Source organism: Oncorhynchus gorbuscha, linkage group LG08, assembly GCF_021184085.1.
Source record: "Oncorhynchus gorbuscha isolate QuinsamMale2020 ecotype Even-year linkage group LG08, OgorEven_v1.0, whole genome shotgun sequence".
Taxonomy (NCBI): domain Eukaryota; kingdom Metazoa; phylum Chordata; class Actinopteri; order Salmoniformes; family Salmonidae; genus Oncorhynchus; species Oncorhynchus gorbuscha.
In genome coordinates, this window is record NC_060180.1 from 53,014,280 (window position 1) to 53,031,946 (window position 17,667).

The 17,667-nt window shown below is 41.6% G+C and overlaps 1 protein-coding gene across 1 annotated transcript in view; it reads left to right on the forward strand.

Moving 5' to 3' along the window:
- Window positions 1-17,667, forward strand: part of LOC124041809 (TGF-beta receptor type-1-like) — an 85,992-nt gene that overhangs the window by 30,552 nt on the left and 37,773 nt on the right. The window contains exon 2 of the mRNA XM_046359856.1: window positions 8,925-9,179. Coding sequence (XP_046215812.1) covers window positions 8,925-9,179 — 255 coding nt within the window. The remainder of the gene's footprint in view (window positions 1-8,924; window positions 9,180-17,667) is intronic.

The window sequence follows — 17,667 nt, forward strand, 5'->3', positions numbered from 1 at the left end:
GTTTGTGAGTGCTTTTGGTGACAAGCCGAATTTCTTCAGCCTCCTGAGGTTGAATAGGCGCTGCTGCGCCTTCTTCACGATGCTGTCAGTGTGAGTGGACCAATTCAGTTTGTCTGTGATGTGTATGCCGAGGAACTTAAAACTAGCTACCCTCTCCACTACTGTTCCATCGATGTGGATAGGGGGGTGTTCCCTCTGCTGTTTCCTGAAGTCCACAATCATCTCCTTAGTTTTGTTGACGTTGAGTGTGAGGTTATTTTCCTGACACCACACTCCAAGGGCCCTCACCTCCTCCCTGTAGGCCGTCTCGTCGTTGTTGGTAATCAAGCCTACCACTGTTGTGTCATCCACAGAGAAAAGGACATCATTCGATTTGAGCAAATTCGGCACTTTAAACGACAATGTGCACACAACGATGTGCCAAGGGAAGCGGCTCAATCTGTAAGCTTGATCCAATTGTTGACTATGGCATTCTGAGAGTGAGAGGAAGGTTAAGCAAAGCTGCTATGCCTAAGGAACTGAAGAATCCTATGATCCTTCCCAAAGACTCCTACATCCCCAGAATGATCTTACTCCACATCCATGAGTGGGTTGGCTACTGGGAGAGCTCACATGCTTACCAAACTTCGCCAGTGGTATTGGATACCATGTGCCAACTCCTTAGCAAGGAAGATCCTTAAAAGCTATGTCATGTACAGGTGGATGCAAGCTAAAGCTAGAGAACAGAAGATGGCTGACCTTCCACAAGATGTGGTGTCACCTGATTTTCCGCCTTTCACCCATGTGGGCATAGATTACTTCGGTCCCATAGAGGCTACATTCATGTGAAGTGGTATGGTGTGAATTGAGCTGTCCATCTAGAAGTTGCTAGTGATCTGGATACTGATTCCTGCATCAATGCCCTGTGCAGGTTCATCGGGTGATGGGGCCCAGTAACAAACTTTTTATTTTATTTTTTATTATTATTATTTTTTTAATGTATTTGATTTTTTGCAACATCCCTGGAACTCATTGAATGTTTTTGTAATTTGGGAACTTCGAATGTGGACTGTATGCATCCTAAACAACCCCGCTTCTGCAGTGGCTATGGTCAATTGGTAAGTAAGCCACTACAGGAAAGATGGGCTAGTTTTATAACTAGCGGCTCCTAAAAATCTTTGACACTAGGCACCTTTGTCTGATCTTTTGGTGTTTTTCAACGGCGTGCTTTGAAGTGTAACACATTTTGATCAAATAAAAGTTTATATGTCATGTGCACCGAATACAACACAACCTTACAGTGAAATGCTTACATACAAGCCCTTAATCAACAGTGCAGTGTTTAAGTAAAAAAAATAGGTATTAGGTAAACAATAGATAAGTAAAGAAATACTTTTAAAAAAAATGTATGACTGTAGCGAGGCAACTTACAGGTGGTACCGGTACAGAGTCCATGTGCGGGTGTACCGGTTAGTCGGGCTATTTGAGGTAAAATGTACAGTTGCAGTCGGAAGTTTACATACACCTTAGCCAAATATAATTAAACTCAGTTTTTCACAAATCCTGACATTTAATCCTAGTAGAAATTTCCTGTCTTAGGTCAGTTAGGATCGCCACTTTATTTTAAGAATGTGAAATGTCAGAATAATAGTAGTGATTTGATTTCAGATTTGATTTCTTTCATCACATTCCCAGTGTGTCAGAAGTTTACATACACTCAATTGGTATTTGGTAGCATTGCCTTTAAATTGTTTAACTTGGGAAAAATGTGTTGTGTTGCCTTCCACAAGCTTCTCACATAAGTTGGGTGAATTTTGGCCCATTCCTCCTGATAGAGCAGGAGTCAGGTTTGAGTCAGGTTTGTTGGCCTCCTTGCTCGCACACACTTTTTCAGTTCTGCCCACACATTTTCTATATGATTGAGGTCAGGGCTTTGTGATGCTACTCCAATACCTTGACTTTGATGTCCCTGAACCATTTTGCCACAACTTTGGAAGTATGCTTGGGGTCATTGTCCATTTGGAAGAGCCATTTGCGACCAAGCTTCAACTTCCTGACTGATGTCTTGATGTTGCTTCAATATATCCACATAATTTTCCTACCTCATGATGCCATACATTTTGTGGAGTGCACCAGTCCCTCCTGCAGCAAAGCAACCCCACAACATGATGCTGTCACCCCCGTGCTTCACGGTTGGGATGGTGTTCTTCGGCTTGCAAGCCTCCCCCTTTTTCCTCCAAACATAACAATGGTCATTATGGCCAAACTGTTCTGTTTTTGTTTCATTAGACCAGAGGATATTTCTCCAAAAAGTACGATCTTTGTCCCCATGTGCAGGTGCAAACCGTAGTCTAGTTTTTTTAAGGTGGTTTTGGAGCAGTGGCTATTTGCTGTGCGGCCTTTCAGGTTATGTCGTTATAGGACTCGTTTGACTGTGGATATAGATCCTTTTGTACCTGTTTCCTCCAGCATGTTCACAAGGTCCTTTGCTGTTGTTCTGGGATTGATTTGTGAAATTTGTGGAGTGGTAGAAAATTGAGTTTTAATGACTCCAACCTAAATGTATGTACACTTCTGACTTCAACTGTATATGTAGGATTAGTTAATGTGACTATGCATAAATTGGCCTCCTTGCTCGCACACGCTTTTTCAGTTCTGCCCACAAATTTTCTATAGGATTGAGGTCAGGGCTTTGTGATGGCCATTCCAATACCTTGACTTTGATGTCCTTGAACCATTTTGCCACAACTTTGGAAGTATGCTTGGTATTCATAATGCGTGTTCCCGGGTGCTGGATTAATGTCTGGAAATTTCCACTGTCCTCTCATTGAAAGTTGTGTTCCTCCCTCATTTTTCAGAGTAAAAGCCTCAAACAATGCCTAAAGACTGGCCACATGTAGTGGAAGCCATAGAGTTCGTGAACTGCATCATAAGTCTTTGTATGGTAGATAGGCTTTCAATGGAAAAACAGGCATTTCGAAATAAAGGCACTTCTTGGATGTATTTCCCTTGGGTTTTCACCTGCCATTTCAGTTCCGTTATCCTCACAGACATTATGTTAACACTCTAACGTTTCCTTAACTGTTATCTATCCAACTCTACTAATTACTAATTACATGCATATCCTATCTTCTGGGCCTGAGTAGCAGGCAGTTTACTTTGGGCACGCTTTTCATCCGAAATTCAGAATGCTGTCCCCTACCCTAGTGAGGATAACAGCCTCCACTCTTCTGGGAAGGCTTTCCACTAGATGTTGGAACATTGTTGCATTCCAATTCATCCCAATGGTGTTTGAGGGGTTTGGACATGATTTGGAAAATACTCCATAATAACAAAGCAAAAACAGTTAAACTTTTTGAAATGTGTAAAAAACTTATCACATTTACTTAAGTAATCAGACCCTTTACTCAGTACTTTTGTTGAAGCACTTTTGGCAGGGATTTCAGCCTTGAGTCTTCTTGTGTATGACGCTACAAGCTTGGCACACTTGTATTTGGAGAGTTTCTCCCATTCTTCTCTGCAGATCATCTCAAGCTCTCCGGTTAGATGGGGAGTGTTGCTGCACATCTATTTTCAGGTCTCTTCAGAGATGTTCAATTCTGGGTTCTGGCAGGTCCACTCAAGGACATTCAGAGACTTATCCTGAAGCCATTCTTGCGTTGTCTTTGCTATATGCTTAGGGTTGTTGTCCTGTTGGGTGAACCATCGCCCCAGTCTGAGCTCCTGCGCTCTCTGGAGGAGGTTTTCATCAAGGGTCTCTCTGTACTTTGCTCTGTTATCTTGCCCTAAATCCTTACCAGTCTCCCAGTCCCTGCCGCTGAAAAGCATTGCCACAGCATGATGCTGCCACCACTTTGCTTCACAGTAGGGACGGTGCAAGGTTTCCTCCAGATGTGACGCTTGGCATGCAGGCCAAAGAGTAAAATCTTGGTTTCATCAGACCAGAGAATTCCTCATGATCTGCGAGTCCTTTAGGTGCCCTTTGCCAAACTCCGAGTGGGCTGTCATGTGCCTTTTACTGAGGAGGGGTTTCTGTCTGACCACTCTACCATAAATGCCTGATTTGGTGGAGTCCCTCATAGATGGTTGTCCTTCTGGAAGGTTCTACCTTCTCCACAGAGGAACTATAGAGCTCTGTCAAGAGTGACCATCGGGTTCTTGGTCACCTCCCTGACCAAGGCCCTTTTCCCCCGATTGCTCAATTTGGCCCGGCAGCCAGCTCTAGGTAGAGTCTTGGTGGTTCCAAACTTCTTCCATTTAAGAATGATGGAGGCCACTGTGTTCTTGGGGACCTTCAATGCTGCAGACATTTTTTGGTACCCATACCCAGATCTTTGCCTCGACACAATCCTGTCTCTGAGCTCTACGGACAATTGCTTCGACCTCATGGCTTGGTTTTTGCTCTGACATGCACTGTCAACTGTGGGACCATTTTATATAGATAAGTGTGTGCCTTTCCAAATCATGTCCAATCAATTGAATTTACCACAAGTGGACTCCAGTCAAGTTGTAGAAACATCTCAAGGATGATCAATGGAAACAGGATGTACCTGAGCTCAATTTTGAGTCTCATAACAAAAGGGTCTGAATACTTAAGTAGGTTATGCACTGAATGTTTTTTAAAGTAGTTTCTTTATCAGATATCTATTCAAAAACTTTTTAAAAAGTAGTCTTTATTTTTTTATATCTATTAGTTGTTGTCCCTTCCAAAGTAACTTTCTTCCCCCGGGAATACCATTTTTTTTTCACAAAGCATAGTTAAAACAATAGTTATCTCAGGTTTGATGGATCCCTCAGTCAGTGCTACAGGATACATGATCAGACTGCCACTCTACCATGGCCCATTCTCTCTCACATAACTACTCTCCCTCCCCTGACTCTCTGCAGTACTGCTGCCATTACAACTCCCACTCAAGTCCCGACCCCAAGATTCTCTCTAGGAATGCAGCAGATGTCCATTTACTCCTAGCATTCCTTTAATGGCCGGCCTCTATCTCCCTCTCCGGTCTTGTTTCAAACCAGAGCTCTAGAAGTCCGTCTAGCCAGCCTGCTATCCCAAACTGCTTTAATTGTACCCTGTGGTTTGATGCAAGGCTGTTTTGTGGTTTGGCCTGTTGCTCCTGTGTGTGTGTGTGTGTGTGTGTGTGTGTGTGTGTGTGTGTGTGTGTGTGTGTGTGTGTGTGTGTGTGTGTGTGTGTGTGTGTGTGTGTGTGTGTGTGTGTGTGTGTGTGTGTGTGTGTGTGTGTGTGTGTGTGTGTGTGTGTGGTCACAGGAGCTCGCTGCAGGTTGAGTATATTGCAGGGCCCACTACATCTGGCCTGTGTTAGCTGCAGCTCTGCATGGTGCCACTGTTACACACACCTCCTTCCAGCCTCCCTGTGTAACCTGAGCTATGGGACCAAAGGCTGATGAATAAGAACTCTAGAGAGTCTGGACTCTCCTGTTGCAGTAAAAGCATTAGCAACACTTTCCAGCTACTTACGGTGTGTCCTGTAGCATCTGCGGTTGCAACCCACTATCAACCACATTGTGTAGGCTACTTACAAACCACAGCTGCTGTGATCACATTTATCCTGAAATTACTGCTCTGAAAGAACATCCTTACCTGTTGTGCACAAAGAATGCCAATTTTCAATGGCTGGTTTATATTCCAGGCAAACAGAGAAATGTTAAGGTGTTGACTTGGCTATGCTTATTTTGTTCTTTTGTTTTCATATGTAATATAGTACAATGGGTTCTGTCAACAAAATCATTGAAATATTGTAATAATAATGAAATCATAATCAATACAAATTTTGTGTGAGTCTGTGTCTGAACTAACTGTCGAATTATTGCTTCCTCTGTCCTCGTTTCCTCTACTCCTTGCCTCTGCTTGAAAGTACATTTTAGCCTGAGGGGAGGAACCTTCACTCCTCTCCCCCAATATGCTTTGAAAGGGAGGTGAGGAATCTGGGGAGGAGGGGAAATCAAGGGGAGAATCTCGATTCCTCATGTCCTCTCTTCTCACCTTCTCAAAACCCATTGTATAAGGTGAGAGGGAAGGACCTCTGACCTTCTCATCCAATGAGTTTTGAGGATGAAACAAATCAAGGAAATGCAATTGATCTCTTCTTAGGACAGAGGAAGCAAGTATTTGACAGGTATTAAAGCCCCCATGCAGTCTTTCTAATTTTGTTCATATCACTGTGTCTAATAAATCACAGTTTATTTAATGAAAATAACTCTAATATGTTTTGAATGCATCAAAGCTGGGACCAAGAGACAGAAGCTGTTTTTCAATCTCATCAGACTGCTAAACAGCCATCATTAACACATCAGAGGCGGCTGCATAGATTAGGAATCACTGGCCACTTTTAGAAATGGATCACTAGCTACTTTAATGTTTCTGTATCTAGAATTACTCATCTCGTATGTATAACCTGCACTCCACACTATTCTATGGTATCTTAAGTCACTTTTTAAATTGTGTTTTACACATTGCATCACCCATTTCATTCACTTACTGTAAAACAGCCATCTCCAGCATATCAGAGGATGCTGCCTATAGACATCGCTTAGGAATCACAGGCCGCTTTATTAAAGTGGCTAGTGTTTCATTTCCTTAATGTCTTCGTATCATGCATTACTCATCTCATATGTATTTGGGGCTTCAGGTAGCAAAGTGGTTAGAGCTTTGGGCCAGTAACCGAAAGGTTGCTGGATCGATTCCTCGAGCTGACAGGGTAAAAATCTGTCGTTCTGCCCCTGAACAAGGCAGTTAACCCACTGTTCCCCGGTAGGCCATCATTGTAAATAAGAATTTGTTTTTTACTGACTTGCCTAGTTAAATAAATATTGCAGCACCCATATCATATGTGTATACTGTATTCTATACTATACTACTATCTTAGTCCAATGCCGCTCTGACGTATATATTCTTAATCAATTTTTTACTTGGATTTATGTGAGTATGTTGTGAAACTGTTAGATATTACTGTACTATCGGAGCTAGAAGCATAAGTATTTCGCTACACCTGCAATAACATCCGCTAAACACGTGTATGTGACCAATACATTTGATTTTGAATAATTTATTTTCCTGAGCCTCCTTTTGGCCCTTAATGTTCAGTCTGATCATGTGGGTGTTAGGAAACAAATGTGAAGACATTTACATACACAGCCCTGATTGGATGATAAGCTGTTCTAGAGCCCACCCCTTTACCCAGATGAACAGTCATTGGTCTGTTAAAGCACCAATGGCAGTGATTACAGCCTCAAATCTTGGGTTTTGCTCTACAAGCTTTGCACACCTATATATCCCATTCTTCTCTGCAGATCCTCTCAAGCTCTGTCAGGTTGGATGGGGAGCAGCACAGCAATTTTCAGGTCTCTCCGGAGATGTTCGATTGGGTTAAAGTCCGGGCTCTGGCGGGGCCACTTGAACAGTCAGAGACTTGTCCCGAAGCCACTGCGTTGTCTTGGCTGTGTGCTTAGGGCTTTGTCCTGTCGGAAGGTAAACCTTCAATCCCAGTCTGAGGTCCTGAGTGCTCTGGAGCAGGTTTTCATCAAGGATCTCAGTACTTTGCTTCGTTCATCTTTCCCTCGATCCTGACTAGTCTCCCTGTCCCTTCCACTGAAAAACATCCCTACAGCATGATTCTGCCACACCCCCATGCTTTACCGTAGGGATTGTGTTGCCATTGTGAGCAGTGCCTGGTTTCCTCCAGACGTGACACTTGGCATTCAGGCCATAGAATTCAATCTTTGTTTGATCAGACCAGAGAATATTGTTTATCATGGTCAGAGAGTCCTTTTTAGGTGCCTTTTTGGCAAACTCCAAGTTGGCTATCATGTGCCTTTTACTGAGGAGTGGATTCTGTCTGGCCACTCTATCATAAAGGCCTGATTTGGTACTGCAGAGATGGTTGTCCTTCTTTAAGGTTCTCCCATCTCCACAGAGGAGCTCTATCAAGAGTGGCCATCGGATTCTTGGTCAGGGAGGTGACCAAGGCCCTTCTCCCCCGATTGCTCAGTTTTTCCGGGTAGCCAGCTCTAGGAATTGTCTTGGTGTTTCCAAACTTCTTCCATTGATGGAGGCCTCTTTGTTCTTGTGGACCTTCAATGCTGCAGAATTGTTTTGGTACCCAAACCCAGATCTGTGCTTCAACACAATCCTTGGTGTTGCTCTGACATGCACAGTCTACTGTGGGACCTTTTTATATAGACAGTTGTGTGCCTTTCCAAATCATGTCCAATCAATTGAATTTACCACAAGCGGACTCCAAGTTGTAGAAACATTGCAAGGATGATCAATGGAAACAGGATGCACCTGAGCTCAATTTTAAGTCTCATAGCAAATGGTCTGAATACTTATGTAAATAAGATATTTCAGTTTTTTTTAAATACATTTGCTAAGATTTCTAAACCTGTTGTGTGTAGATTGATCTTTTTTAATTTTTTAAAATCAATTTTAGAATAAGGCTGTAACGTAAGAAAATGTGCTGAGTGTCTGAGTACTTTCAGAATGCACTGTGTGTTTTGGTAATCTTCATCTTGCATGCCTTCACCTATTCGCTATGACACAGAAAATAATGTTTTGTGATAACTGCACTGTGATTGTAATTAAACGGGTAACATTGTTTGGTTTTTTTGGTTAGTGATTTTCTTATTTTCTTAACATTAAAGATCCCAACTTTGTTTTTAACATTTAAATGTTAACACCCCTGTTTAAACAGGGTTTGATTCAACTCATGAATTATATTGAGAGTATCGATGACCCCCATTTTACAGCTTAATATTTTGACACAAAAAAAGGCAAATGGTCATGAATTACTTTGTATCAGCTCCAAACAGCTGTCCACTACAAGACATGCTCACAGATACTTTAGTTTATAGAAAGACCCATGTCCCTTCTTTTTCTGTGTTATGTGTAATCAATAACTACCTTTCTCTCTTTCCTCCTTTAGCATTGCAGTGCCACTGCCAGTGGTGTAGTAACAGCACCTGCTACACGGACGGCCTGTGCTTTGTGTCCTTCGTGAAGTCAGGCAGTAAGATGGTGGCACAGGGGAGCATGTGTTTACCTGAGGCAGACCTCATCCCTAAGGACAGGCCATTTGTCTGCGCCCCATCGAAAAAAGAGAACACTGGGGTGGTCCCTGTCTGCTGCAACACAGACATGTGTAACAAAGACCCCGATCCGGGCGACTACTCGTTGACATGTAAGTGTCTGATATGGCTCGAGTCTCATCTCTCACACACTCGCATGCCCTGCCCCAAGTCCACCACTAGTTCATAGGCAATTGCAGTGCAACTGTGTACAGTAGATCTGAAGGGAGTAAATGGAAGGAAGTGGTATGGTGAAAATGTTGCCCAACATATTACCATACCTCTCATCATATTACCATATTGCTTATACTTTCTCAATCATTTCAGATATACAAAAATGCTTTGGGGTAGGGATTAGGAATGGGCAACAACATCATAACAATGGCATGGAGACTGATTTTTCACTTTAGAATACATGTCAAACAAAAACCAATGACTGCAAAGTTAAACCATACAACTCGATACACAAGAACAATGTTTGACAGTTTCTACATATATTTTTACAAAACACTTTTACTCGAAGAACAGTGCAGATGCAAAGTTTGGTAACAAAATGACCGCACAAACCATCATTCTGTTACCATCATTCTGTTACCATGTTCAGTGGAAATTTTTGAAAGTAGTCCTTGTGCATAGAGTTTTATGGTTTGTTTAACTTTGCAGTAATTGGTTTTCAACTTGGTCTCAGAGCATTTCATATTATTCAGTACGTAAATTCGGGACCCTCCATTTTTAGTATGAAATGTTATGTTTCGTGTGGTATGTATTAATTTGTGGATGTACATCGCACATTTCGTATGATATTTTATGAATTACAATTTGTGTTATACAGTATGTTAATAATTTGCAAAACATTTGAAAGTTTTAAATGTTACGAATTTGCAAAACATACAATATTTCACGACTTAGAATCATGTACAAAATGTTACGAATTCTAGCTAGCTAGCTAACATTAGCTAGGCGGGTTATCTTACATGCTGTTAGGTTCTTATTTTTCTGAGTAAATAACTTGCGGACACTAGAGATGCTTAACCAAGTTTAATTCTTCCCAAAGGGTTGACACGACTGTATTCAGACCAAAAATAATTTCTCACTCTCAAGTCGGAAATTCATATACACCTTAGGCATGTACATTTAAACTCAGTTTTTCACAATTCCTGACATTTAATCCTAGTAAAAATGCCCTGTTTTAGGTCAGTTAGGATCACCACTTTATTTTAAGAATGTGAAATGTCAGAATAATAGTAGAGCGATTTTTGTTTTTCAGCTTTAATTTCTTTCATCACATTGCCAGTGGGTCAGAAGTTTACATACACTCAATTAGTATTTGGTAGCATTGCCTATAAATTGTTTAACTTGTGTCAAACATTTCGGGTAGCCTTCCACAAGCTTCCCACAATAAGTTGGGTGAATTTTGGCCCATTCCTCTGACAGAGCTGGTGTAACTGAGTCAGGTTTGTAGGCGCCTTTTTCAGTTCTGCCCACACATTTTCTATAGGATTGAGGTCAGGGCTTTGTGATGGCCACTCCAATACCTTGACTTTGTTGTCCTTAAGCTATTTTGGAAGTATGCTTGGGGTCATTGTCCATTTGGAAGACCCATTTGCAACCAAGCTTTAACTTCCTGACTGATGTCTGGAGATGTTGCTTCAATAAATCCACATAATTTCCCTTTCTCATGATGCCATCTAGTTTGTGAAGTGCACCAGTCCCTCCTGCTGCAAAGCAACCCCACAACATGATGCTGCCACCCCTGTTATTCACGGTTGGGATGGTGTTCTTTGGCTTGCAAGCCTCCCCCTTTTCATCCAAACATAACAATGGTCATTATGGCCAAACAGTTCTATTTTTGTTTCAACAGACCAGAGGACATTTCTCCAAAAAGTACGATCTTTGTCCCCATGTGCTGTTGCAAACTGTAGTCTGGCTTTTTTATGGTGGTTTTGGAGCAGTGGCCTCTTCCTTGCTGAGCGGCCTTTCAGGTTATGTCGATATAGGACTCGTTTTACTGTGGATATAGCTACTTTTATACCTGTTTCCTCCAGCATCTTCACAAGGTCCTTTGCTGTTGTTCTGGGATTGATTTGCAGTTTTCGCGCAAAAGTACGTTCATCTCTAGGAGACAGAACGCCTCTTCTTCCTGAGCGGCATGACTGCTGCGTGGTCCCATGGTATTTATACTTGCGTACTATTGTTTGTAAAGATGAACGTGGTACCTTCAGGCGTTTGGAAATTGCTCCCAAGGATGAACCAGACTTGTGGAGGTCTCCAATTTTTTATTGAGCTCTTGGCTGATTTCTTTTGATTTTCCCATGATGTCAATCAAAGAGGCACTGGGGTTTGATGGTAGCCTATCATAAGCTTCTAAAGCCACTTCTTTGGGCTGCAATCCCATTAACGGGATCGATATGACAACAGCCAGTGAAAGTGCAGGGCGCCAAATTCAAAACAGAAATCTCATAATAAAAATTCCTCCTCTTATACCATTTTTTTGTTGTTGAATTTTACCCCTTTTTCTCCCCAATTTCGTGGTATCCAATTGTTTAGTAGTTACTATCTTGTCTCATCGCTACAACTCCCGTACGGGCTCGGGAGAGACGAAGGTTGAAAGTCATGTGTCCTCCGATACACAACCCAACCAAGCCGCACTGCTTCTTAACACAGCGCCATCCAACCCAGATTTTTTTTTCACTAGTTCATCATTTTACAGAAATACTCATTATAAATGTCGATGAAAATTCAAGTGTTGGACATGGAAATATAGATATACCAGTCCTTAATGCAAGCGCTGTGTCAGATTTTTTTAAAACCCTACAGAAAAAGCAAACCATGCAATAATCTGAGACAGTGCTCAGAAAACAAATACAATTTTCCGCCATGTTGGAGTCAACAGAATTCAGAAATGAGATTATAAATATTCTCTTAACTTTGATGATCTTCATCAGAATGCATTCCAGGAATCACAGTTCCACAATAAATGTTTGCTTTGTTCGATAATGTCCATTATTTATGTCCAAGTAGCTACTTTTGTTAGGGCGTTAGGTACACATATCCAAACGGTCGTGCAGGTCAGGCATAACGTTCGACAAAAACTTCAAAAAGTTATGTTACAGGTCGTAGAAACACATGGATTTTTCCCCCTCATTTTGTCTGTCATAGTTCAAGTGTACCTATGATGAAAATTACAGGCCTCATCTTTTTTAAGTGGGAGAACTTGCACAATTGGTGGCTGACAAAATACTTTTTTGCCCCACTGTACCTGCTGGAGCTCGTGCTACAGGTGGGTGCTGCTATGGTGACCAGCGAGCTGAGATAAGGGGTGACTTTACCTAGCAGGGTCTTGTAGATGATCTGGAGCCAGTGGGTTTGGCGATGAGTATGAAGCGAGGGGCAGCCAACGAGAGCGTACAGGTCGCAGTGGTGGGTAGTATATGGGCATTTGGTGACAGAACGGATGGCACTGTGATAGACTGCATCCAATTTATTGAGTAGGGTATTGGAGGCTATTTTGTAAATTATATCGCCAAAGTCGAGGATCGGTAGGAAGGTCAGTTTTACAAGGGTATGTTTGGCAGCATGAGTGAAGGATGCTTTGTTGCGAAATAGGAAGCCAATTCTATATTTAACTTTGGATTAGAGATGTTTGATGTGAGTCTGGGAGGAGAGCTTAGAGTCCAACCAGACCCCTAGGTATTTGTAGTTGTCCACATATTCTAAGTCAGAACCGTCCAGAGGAGTGATGCTGGACGGGCGGGCAGGTGCAGGCAGCGATCGGTTGAAGAGCATGCATTTAGTTTTACTTGCATTTAAGAGCAGTTGGAGGCCACGGAACGAGAGTTGTATGGCATTGAAGCTCGTCTGGAGGGTTGTTAACTTGTTATGGCTGCAATCCCAATACCGGGATCGATATGACAACTACCAGTGAAAATAGAGGGCACCAAATACAAACCACAGAAATCTCATAATTACAATTCCTAAAACATACATGTGTCTTGTATCATAAAGGTAATCTTGTTGTTAATCCCACCAAAGTGTCCGATTGCAAATAGGCTTTTCAGCGAAAGCACTACAAACAATTATGTTAGGTCTCCACCAAACCACAATAAACACAGCCATTTTCCAACGAAATATAGCATTCACAAAAAGCAGAAATAAAGATGAAATGAATCACTAACCTTGAATTATCTTCATCAGATGACACTCATAGGACATCATGTTACACAATACATGCATGTTTTGTTTGATAAAGTTCATATTTATATTAAAAAATCTGAGTTTACATTGGCTTATTAGATTCACTAGTTCCAAAAACATCAAGTGATTTTGCATAGCCACATTGTTTCAACAGAAATACTCATCATAAATGTAGATGATAATATAAGTTATACACATGGAATTTTAGATATACCGCTGTATCAGATTTTTTTTAACGTTTACGGAAAAAGCAACACATGCCATTATCTGAGACGGCGCTCAGAACAGAAGCCAAATTAGCCGCCATGTTGGAGTCAACAGAAACCAGAAAATACATGATAAATGTTTCCTTACCTTTGATGAACTTCATCAGAATGCAGTCCTAGGACTCCCAGGTCCACAAAAAATGCTTGGTTTGTTCAAAAATGTCCGTTATTTATGTCCAATTAGCTACTTTGGTTAGCGCCTTTGGTAAACAATTTCAAAGTCACAAAGCGCATCCACTATAACGTGACGAAATGTCCAAAAGTTCCGTAACAGTCAGTAGAAACATGTCAAACGATGTACTGAATCAATCTTTAGAATGTTGTTTACATATATCTTGAATAACGTTCCAACCGGAGAATTAGAATGACTTCAGATGACCGGTGGAACGCAGGTCCTTCCCCTGTAAACGCGCATAGTGAATACATGGTCAACTCGTGGCAGTGGTGACTATTTCCTGTGTCATTCAACCCCCCTTCACATTAGTCATCAGATAAAGTTCTATTGACTGTTGACATTTAGTGCAAGGCGTAGGAAGTGAAAACTCATCCATATCTCGCTGTAATTTCAATGAGAGCTTGGTTGAAAATCTGCCACCCCAGAAAAAAAACAGGACGTGGAATTTCTCAGGATCTTGCCTGCTATATGAGTTCTGTTATACTCACAGACATAATTCAAACAGTTTTTGAAACTTCAGAGTGTTTTCAATCCATTACTAATAATAATATGCATATATTAGCAACTGAGACTGAGGAGCTGGCCGTTTACAATGGGCACCTTTTCATCCAAGCTACTCAATACTGCCCCTGCAGCCATAAAAAGTTAACCTCTCTGGTACGCTAGCATCCCACCTCGACAACAGCCAGTGATATTGCAGGGTGCCAAATTCAAAACAACGGAAATTCCTAATTAAAATGCCTCAAACATACAAGTATTATCCACCATTTTAAAGATAAACTTCTTGTAAATCCAACCGCAGTGTCTGAAATCAACAAGGCTTTTACTGCCAAAGCACACCAGGCGATTTTGCCAGGTGGAAAGCATGGCCAGCCGTAGAAAAATGCTTATTGAAATTTATTGGTGGTGACAGAGTTTCCTATCCTCAGTGCAGTGGGCAGCTGGGAGGATGTGCTCTTATTCTCCATGGATTTTACAGTGTCCCAGAACGTGTTTGAGTTTGTGTTGCAGGAAGCAAATTTCTGCTTGAAAAAGCTAGCCTTGGCTTTTCTAACTGCCTGTGTATATTGGTTTCTAACTTCCCTGAAAAGTTGCATATCACGGGAGCTGTTCGATGTTAATGCAGAACGCCACAGGATGTTTTTTTGTTGGTTAAGGGCAGTCCAGTCTGGAGAGAACCTAGGGCTATATCTGTTCCTGGTTCTAAATTTCTTGAATGGGGCATGCTTATTTAAGATGGTGAGGAAGTCGTTTAAAAAAAAAAACAGGCATCCTCTACTGACGGGATGAGGTCAATATCCTTCCAGGATACCGGGCCAGGTCAATTAGAAAGGCCTGCTCGCTGATGTGTTCCAGGGAGCATTTGACAGTGATGAGTGGAGGTCGTTTGACCTCTGACCCATTACGGGTGCAGGCAATGAGCCAGTGATCGCTGAGATCTTGGTTGAAAACAGCAGAGGGGTATTTAGAGGGCGAGTTGGTTAGGATGATATCTATGAGGGTGCCCATGTTTACGGCTTTGGGGTGGTACCTGGTAGGTTCATTGATAATTTGCGTGAGATTGAGGGCATCAAGCTTAGATTGTATGGTGACTGGGGTGTTAACCTCTGGGATATGTGGGACGCGTCCCACCTGGCCAAAAGCCAGTGAAAATGCAGAGCGCCAAATTCAAATAAATTACTACAAAAATCAAACGTTCATGAAATCACACATGTAAGATACCAAATTAAAGCTACACTTGTTGTGAATCCAGCCAACATGTCCGATTTCAAAAAGGCTTTTCAGCGAAAGCAAACGATGCTATTATCTGAGGATAGCACCTCCGTCAACAAAGAGAGAAAAGCATATTTCAACACTGCAGGCGCGACACAAAACGCAGAAATAAAAATATAATTCATGCCTTAACTTTGACGAGCTTCTTTTGTTGGCACTACAATATGTCCCATAAACATCACAAATGGTCCTTTTGTTCGCTTAATTCCGTCGATATATATCTAAAATGTCCATTTATTTGGTGCGTTTGATCCAGAAAAACACCGGTTCCAACTTGCGCAACGTGACTACAAAATATCTCAAAAGTTACCTGTAAACTTTGCCAAAACATTTCAAACTAGTTTTGTAATACAACTTTAGGTATTTTTAAACGTTAATAATCGATAACATTGAAGACTGGATGATCTGTGTTCAATACAGGAGGAAAACAAACTGTAGCTAGCTTTCTGGTCATGCGCCTCTAACAGTACACCCTCGTTCTGAACATGGCTACTTCTTCATTACACAAAGGAAAAACCTCAACCAATTTCTAAAGACTGTTGACATCCAGTGGAAGTGGTAGGGACTGCAAGAAGGTCCCTTAGAAATCTGGATTCCAATGAAAACTCATTGAAAAGAGAGTGACCTCAAAAATAAATCTGAATGGTTTGTCCTTGGGTTTTGCCTGCTAAATAAGTTCTGTTATACTGACAGACGTGATTCAAACAGTTTTAGAAACTTCAGCGTGTTTTCTATCCAAATCTATTAATAATATGTATATCTTCTGGGGATGAGTAGCAGATAGTTGAATTTGGGCATTTCATCCAGATGTTAAAATACTGCCCCCTGTCACCAAGTAGCTAAGCATGTCCCAGTTTAGGTCACCTAGCAGCCCGAGCTCTGAAGATAGATGGGGGGCAATCAGTTCACATATGGTGTCCAGAGCACAGCTGGGGGCAGAGGGTGGTCTATATATAGCAGGCGGCAACGGTGCGAGACTTGTTTTTAGAGGTGGATTTTTAAAAGTAGAACAGACCTGGACAGTAGGACAGAACTCTGCAGGCTATCTCTGCAGTATTGCAACACCACTCCCTTTGGCCATTCTATCTTGTCTGAAAATGTTGTAGTTAGGGATTGAGATTTCAGAGTTTTTGGTGGTCATCCTAAGCCAGAATTCAGATACGGCTAGGACATCCGGGTTGGCAGAGTGTGCTAAAGCAGTGAATAAAACAAACTTAGAAGCCTCCTCCCTAATGTTAACATGCATGATACCAAGGCTATTACAGTTACAGAAGTCATCAAAAGAGAGCGCCTGGGGAATAGGAGTGGAGCTTAGGCACTGCAGGGCCTGGATTCACCTCTACATCACCAGAGGAACAGAGGAGTAGGATAAGGGTACGGCTCAAAGCTATGAGAATTGGTCGTCTAGGATGTCCGGAACAGAGAGTAAAAGTAGAAGGTTTCTGGGGGCGATAAAATCGCTTCAAGGTATAATGTACAGACAAAGGTATGGTAGGATGTGAATACAGTGGAGGTAAACCTAGGCATTGAGTGATTGAGAGAGATATTGTCTCTAGAAACATCATTGATACCAGGTGATGTCATTGCATATGTGGGTGGTGGAACTGAAAGGTTGGATAAGGTATAATGAGCAGGACTAGAGGCTCTACAGTGAAATAAGCCAATAAACACTAACCAGAACAGCAATGGACAAGGCATATTGACATTAACTTCTTGCGTGGAGCCATGCCGGATCCGGTAGCGTAATCATAGCCTCAAGCTCAATACCATAACGCAACGTTAACTATTCATGAAAATCGCAAATTAAATTAAATTAATATGCTAGCTCTCAAGCTTAGCCTTTTGTTAACAACACTGTCATCTCAGATTTTCAAAAATATGCTTCTCAAGCATAGCAAACTAGCATTTGTGTAACAGTACTGATAGCTAGCGTAGCATTTAGCGTTCGCATCAGCAGGAAACATTTTCACAAAAACCAGCAAAAACATTCAAATAAATAATTTACCTTTGAAGAACTTCGGATGTTTTCAATGAGGAGACTCAGTTAGATAACAATGTTCAGTTTTTCCTAAAAGATTTTTTGTGCAGGAGAAATCGGTCCGTTTGGTGCATCACGTTTGGCTACCAAAAAAAATGAAAATTAAGTTATCCAAACGCCGAAGTTTTCTCCAAATTAACTCCATAATATTGACT